The sequence below is a fragment of the Balaenoptera musculus genome, chromosome 13, assembly GCF_009873245.2.
Source record: "Balaenoptera musculus isolate JJ_BM4_2016_0621 chromosome 13, mBalMus1.pri.v3, whole genome shotgun sequence".
Lineage (NCBI taxonomy): Eukaryota > Metazoa > Chordata > Mammalia > Artiodactyla > Balaenopteridae > Balaenoptera > Balaenoptera musculus.
The window spans coordinates 83632579-83638578 of record NC_045797.1 but is presented as its reverse complement, the minus strand read 5'-3'; the positions used below and the strand labels follow the sequence as shown (position 1 = coordinate 83638578).

At 45.4% G+C, this 6000-nt stretch overlaps 1 protein-coding gene across 6 annotated transcripts in view; it reads left to right on the top strand.

The window, feature by feature from the left end:
• The first annotated feature begins 234 nt into the window (after nt 1-234).
• The window catches only part of GRHL1 (grainyhead like transcription factor 1), a 47971-nt gene continuing 42205 nt past the window's right edge, over nt 235-6000 (top strand). For 2 of the 6 annotated variants that reach the window (XM_036873259.1, XM_036873258.1), the window contains exons 1-2: nt 235-437; nt 3690-3876. In XM_036873259.1, the coding sequence (XP_036729154.1) occupies nt 418-437; nt 3690-3876 (207 nt within the window). In that variant the 5' untranslated portion in view covers nt 235-417. The other 4 variants (XM_036873260.1, XM_036873263.1, XM_036873261.1 and 1 more) reach the window with 4 other exon arrangements.

Sequence of the window (6000 nt, the reverse complement as noted above, 5' to 3'; positions counted from 1 at the left end):
GGAGGCCGCGAGCGCCGGACGCGCCACACGGACACGGCCACGCGGAGCGGCGGACCCCCGCCCGCGCCGCTAGGCCCCGTCGGCTCCCTTCGGCCCCGCCCCGGCGCCCCAGCGCGCCGGCCAATCAGGCAGCGCCGCCAGCCTACCGGCCCCGAGGCCCCGCCCCGTGCCGGCGCGCCGCCAGCCAATGGGAGGCCGAGCCCGGGCGCCCTGTGCTCGCTGCCCGCGCTGAGCCGGCTCAGAGCGAGAAAAGCGAACCCAACCCGTCGGGGCCGCCGCTCTGGACCCGCCGCCGCTGCTGCCGCCGCCGCCGCCGCCGCCGCCGCCGCCGCCGCCTCCCCCTCCTCCCCCCGGATCGGGTGTACTGTCCCAACCCGAAAGTCCAGTTCTGCGGCCCGGCAGCGGCGAGCGAGCGCGATGACACAGGAGTACGACAAGTGAGTGAGGGCGCCGGCGGGCGAGTCCGGCCGTGCGGCCGGGCCCCTGTTGCCCGGCCGGCCGGCCGCACCTGCCGCGAGGCCGGGCGGGCGGGCGAGGCGAGGGCCGGGGCGGTGCAAAGTCTGGCGGGCGGGCGGGTGGGGGGCGCCGGTGCGAGGCCGGGCTAGGAGGCGAGGGTGCCAGGCTGGGAGGGCGGGCGGCGCGCGTCTCGCCGTCCGCCTTGTTCTCCGCCGCGGCCTCTGCTTGTCCGCCCCCCCGGCCGCCTTTGTTCCCCCGAAGACCCCTGAGGAGACCCCTGCCTTGGGGGCCTTGACTCCGGAGAGGAGCCGCCACTCCCGGCCTCCGCGTCCTGGTCTGGGGGATCACCCCACGGGCGCGCCCCGCTGCTGCTCTCCGGTGGCCCGGGTGCGCGGCGGGGAGCTTCGGGGCGCCCCGCTCGCGGGCTGGGGCTCTGCCCGCCGGCGGCCCCGTGTCCCCGCCGGGGCGTTTTCGCTCGGGGGGGGGGGCAGTGGAGCTCTTTGGGACGCGCTCCGCGGCTGGAAAGGGAGAGCTTCTCAGGTAATCTCTGTCGCTCAGCCGTGTCATTCGGCCAGGCTGCTAGAACTTCCGAAAGGAGAAATTGAGGGGAAAGTGGAAGTGCCCCGGTGTCCTGGCATTTTCTTTTCCCTGGCTGCGAAAATTGTTGCAGGAGTTTTTTTTCCCACTTGCCTCGCGGATGGTAATTACAGATTATTGCAACTAGCAATGCTCAGAAATATCAACAGCATGGAACTTTGAAATCAGAATGGTAAACTAGAAAGCACTGTACTTACTAACGTGCTTTTTGGCGATCGTGATTAAAGAAATATTTTCACAAATGTAAGGCGATAATGTAAGATGCTAACATTAAGAGACACTGGGTGAGGGACAGTTCTGTATTTTCTTTGCAACCTTTCTGTAAATATAAAATTGCTCCAAAAAAGAGAAGAAACAAACCCCCAAAAAACCCAAGTAAATCGCACCAGACCAGTCAGTGTATTTGAGATCAGTAAATTCGGGGCAGAGGGGTAACTCTCCCAGCTTTGTAATGATTTGCTGAGGATCACTTTGTTTAACGGTGCTCTTCTTGTGGATGAGAGGTTTAGATATTATTATGTATGAATAACTTAAATGGAATCACTTAAACTTCAATTAATCTTGTGGTGTAGAATATGCAGATAAATTATTGCTTGAACTGTATTTCAGAAGTCTTCCAGAGATCATTGATGAAGGGTTTAAGACTCAGGGAGAGGGCAGTGATGAGGCTTTAGGGACTAACAACAGCCTGACTGTCATGAGGAAGTAGACTAAAAAAGGCAGCTGGTTTCGTGTTTATTTCTTGACTTATAGTTTAGATAAGGCATATTTCCAGAGCTCCAGTTTTGGCCTTAGGCACAGTTTGGAAATGTAAGACACCTTCAGGGTGATCACAAACAAAACCATTGGCAAAAAAATATTTATTTTCTGTTGCTTGTGCAGATTTGGGATGGGGGTGGGAGAAGAAGGGAAGCTGAAAAACTAGCATTATGGGAATTGAATGAGCCAAGTGCTGTCATAATCTTCTGGAAGTAGCTATTACACTATTAATAATAGCTTAGGACACCAAATCACCCCCAAGGTACCACTGGTTCAGTAGCTGTTGTTCTGTCCTCCTGATGGCACAGGGAATGCCCCTTTATATATTACATAATTTTTTTTTTTTAATTTGAGATTTGTGGAAAGTCTTCATTTTTAAACCAACCATGTGGTTTGAACAACCCATCGTGTTTATTCTGTGTTAAAATAGTATACCACCTCAAAACTTTTCCCACCAAATGTGAGCTCTTAGGACTTTAGGAGTAAAAACATTGGCTTTGAAATACGACAGTTTTGACTGAGGGTAAATTAAGTTGTAGGATTTTTTCCCCCCTTTTTTTCAAAGATGTTCTCCTTTTACTGAATCTGTATCTGTTTTTAAAGGGCCTGGGTGACTGCCAAACCCTAACCTTGTTGATTACTTGAGAAGATAATCAATCTTTCTACATTCACTTTTAGAGTAGGTAGGTCACCTTTAGGCAATTTACATATTTCATTTGTGTGTTGCAATGAGAACTGATCCTTTAATTTGCTTTGTTAGGATGGTGATAATTCAGAGTAGTTCTGAATATTTAAAAAGCTTTTCTTCAAAAAAAAAACTGCTTGATTTTGCTGGAGGTAGTGTTCCACTTTTTCTCTTTATTGACTTACTAAACAGAACCAACTGAACAGTTACTGAGGCTGTTTACATGTCAAGTTTTTGGAATCAGTAATGTTTGCTTTAATCTTTTAAGTCAAATCTTCTATAAGACTCTACTAAGTTCTCCGTTGATTTTTCTGGATTTTTCCCACCGAACTACAGTGTTAAAGTAGAACAGTTCTTGCCCAGTATGAAAAACCAGTAAAGATTTTTAAAAACTGATTTCCCCACCTATTTCCTTAAAAATCTCTTTTTGCTCAGTGGCTGCATTTATTGTTGTAGATTCTTAAGTGTTTATCTCTGCGATAAACAGTTAACTCCCATGCCAGAGAATTGTGCTTTCTTACTGATTTACAGTCCCCTTTGGCCACATTCCATGCTCAATCTGCTGGTAATCAGTAGAATATTCTAACTTTCTCATATACCCCCGAGGATTAAACCAAGTAGCCCTTTTTCTTTCCGTCTTCTCCTCCTCTCCCCTTTGTTTGTAGTTTTTAAGGCATGGCATCACTGGGAGAAAGAGGGAGATATCATGTACCAGCATGGTGATTGAACCATATATACTCTGTTTAAGAGGGTACAGTCCTGAATGTATATGTCTGAAGAGAGTGAATGTTCTGTTTTGCCTTACTTTGTCCTTGTGTTTGTTTTTGTAAAGTGTTTGCATAGCCTGACATTTTCTTGGAGTGGATTTTTGACTTTTGGTTTTGGGTTTTTTTTGGTGCCGGGTAGTGTGTCCTGGGTTCCATGTGCAGGTTACCTGCAGGTTCCCTGGCTGCCTAAATACCTTATATCCTACTGGGTGACCCATTGGGCTGCATTTAAGTGGGTTGTCTTCTGATCTTGTCTTAATTTAACTTTAGTAGGGTCATTGACGAAACAATGGACTATTTTATTGGAACATCAAGGAATTGGTTGTTTGCCTTTTTAAAAATTAGCTTATGATGACTTGCAGTAGAAAAAGATGTGAGACAGAGATAAATATATATTTTTTCTTTTTAAAACAATTTCTCCTAAGCAAACGGCCAGTGTTGGTTCTTCAGAATGAAGCACTTTATCCACAGCGTCGTTCCTACACTAGTGAGGATGAAGCCTGGAAATCTTTCCTGGAAAACCCTCTCACTGCAGCAACCAAAGCGATGATGAGCATCAATGGAGACGAAGACAGTGCAGCTGCGCTGGGCTTGCTCTATGACTACTACAAGGTGGGTTTGCCTGCTCTTTGAAAACCCTAGCAACAGTCCGAGGCGCACTTGATTCAACAGCGTATAAAGCAGTAATTTGCTGGTAGAATGTAATGCAGGTTGCTTCTGTAGTGACCGTAAATAGTTTAATGAGTACTTTGACTTACTGTGGTTCAAAGCTGAAAATCTACAATCATGGAATCAACGGGTCATTTTTAAAACGTGTGAAGTAGCCAGCTGTTCTGGCTCTATCTGAAAGGTGAAGCTCCCATAAAAGAAGATGTTACCTGTGCCTTAATGAGATTGATCATTTTTCCAAAGGTAGTTCTTAGTGCCGTCAAGAGTGGACGTTGGTTCATTTACCTGTGCTCTAACCTTTATTCCTATGTAGCCCGAGTGGTTTCCTTTTCCCTAAATGATATTACAGAGCATTTGATTTGATTTAATTTGATTTGATTGTGGGATTCATGAAAAAAACAAAACCCGTATTTTCTAGCCTTGGACTTTCTAGTTCTAAGGTCAGGATATATTTTGTTGCCTGTTCCTAGAGATTTGGATTAGTCTTAATTAAACACAGCCTGTTCTCTGCCTGGAGTTTTACATGGTGTTCATGTCTGGAGATGACACCCCTGATCTGCACCATCATCATTATCCTAATAATACGAGCTGCCACTTACTGATTACCTGTATTGTACTAGCCACGTTACCAGAATGCATGTGATTTCTGATCCCTCCAACAACCGTGGAAGATAGGTGCTATTACCCCTGTTCTGCAGATGATAAAAATAAGATTCTCAGGTCACACAACTAGTATGTGTTGCAGCCAGGGTTTCAGGTTGTGCCCAAGCCCCCCACTCAGTGTGCCTTGCTGCCCCATGGGGGACAGGCTCTGCTTGCTGGGTTCACTTTGGCGTTCTTCTCTCTGACCCATAGCCCGTATATATATAAACTGTAAGATACAGCCCAGGAATGGCTATATATTACAGCTCATTTTTACCATCTCTTTGTTTTTGAAACGTTCAAACCTATAGAAAACTTAGAATAACAAGATAATTAACTCCCAGATACTCTCACCCAGATTCACCAGTTGCCTGCCCTCTGTTACATTCTGACACTGTATTCTTCTCTGAATACAAGAAATGCAGAGGGTAAAAAGTAAAGAAGATAGTTTGATTATCAAAATGGGGGGGGGGGCGACCTAAACAAAAGATTTAATTGTTTTCTGGTATGAGGCCATGTGTCCAGCTTGTGTTTGAGGTCCGAGGTAAGTTTTTTCCCCTTAAATATGAATGGAAACTTGCACAGTAACCAAGGATGCTAGAAGAAACCCTTGCCTGGGACGTGTGCCACAAAGGGTTCCTTTGAAGTAGAACTTATATTATCTGTTCTTCTTATGGCTTGTTTTATTGACTCAGTGTAAAACCATAAGTTTCTAAGTATTAATTATGAAGTTTGAAGTTACATATTTTTATTTGAAACTTTTGAGAATGGGAGAAAACCAACAAGTTTAGTGCCAGAAAGACCTATGTAATAACACTAATTGCAGTGGTTGTATGTGTGTGTATTTTAAATAAAGGGTCATCCTAAAAGTATTTTACATCTTAGGAGGAGATAAATCCTCATGTCTGTCCATTAAGGGTGGCAATCTTAGTAGTACTGTATGTCAGCCTTCTTGGAATAGCTGTGGGGTTATTTATTTTCCTTTTTAAATAAACTGACTTATTTGCTTCAATTCTTTGGGTGTAACCATCAGTCATTTTTATATAATAACTTTGGTAAAGCTTTAAAAGCATGTTGTTAATATGTGAAACAATAATTTATTTTGTCTTTAAGGGTAGAATAAGAATGTAGGAATAGAATTTCTACGTTCACGTTGAAAACCAGTTTCAAACATCTTAGCGGTTTTGGAGTACATGTTGGGAATAAGTCTCAGCTGGGTTGATGTCTGCAGTACACCCAATAATGTTTGCCTGCTGTCACCTCCTATGCAAAGAGGAGCAGAATCAAAAAAGGAATAGACCCAACAGAGTTTGATTTGTCCTTTGGGTAACAGACAGTGTGAATCCCAACGTATCTAAAGAAATTTATCATTTGGAGCCAACATTTGGATCTTGGAGTGAACTGTTAATATGCCTGATCCTTTTG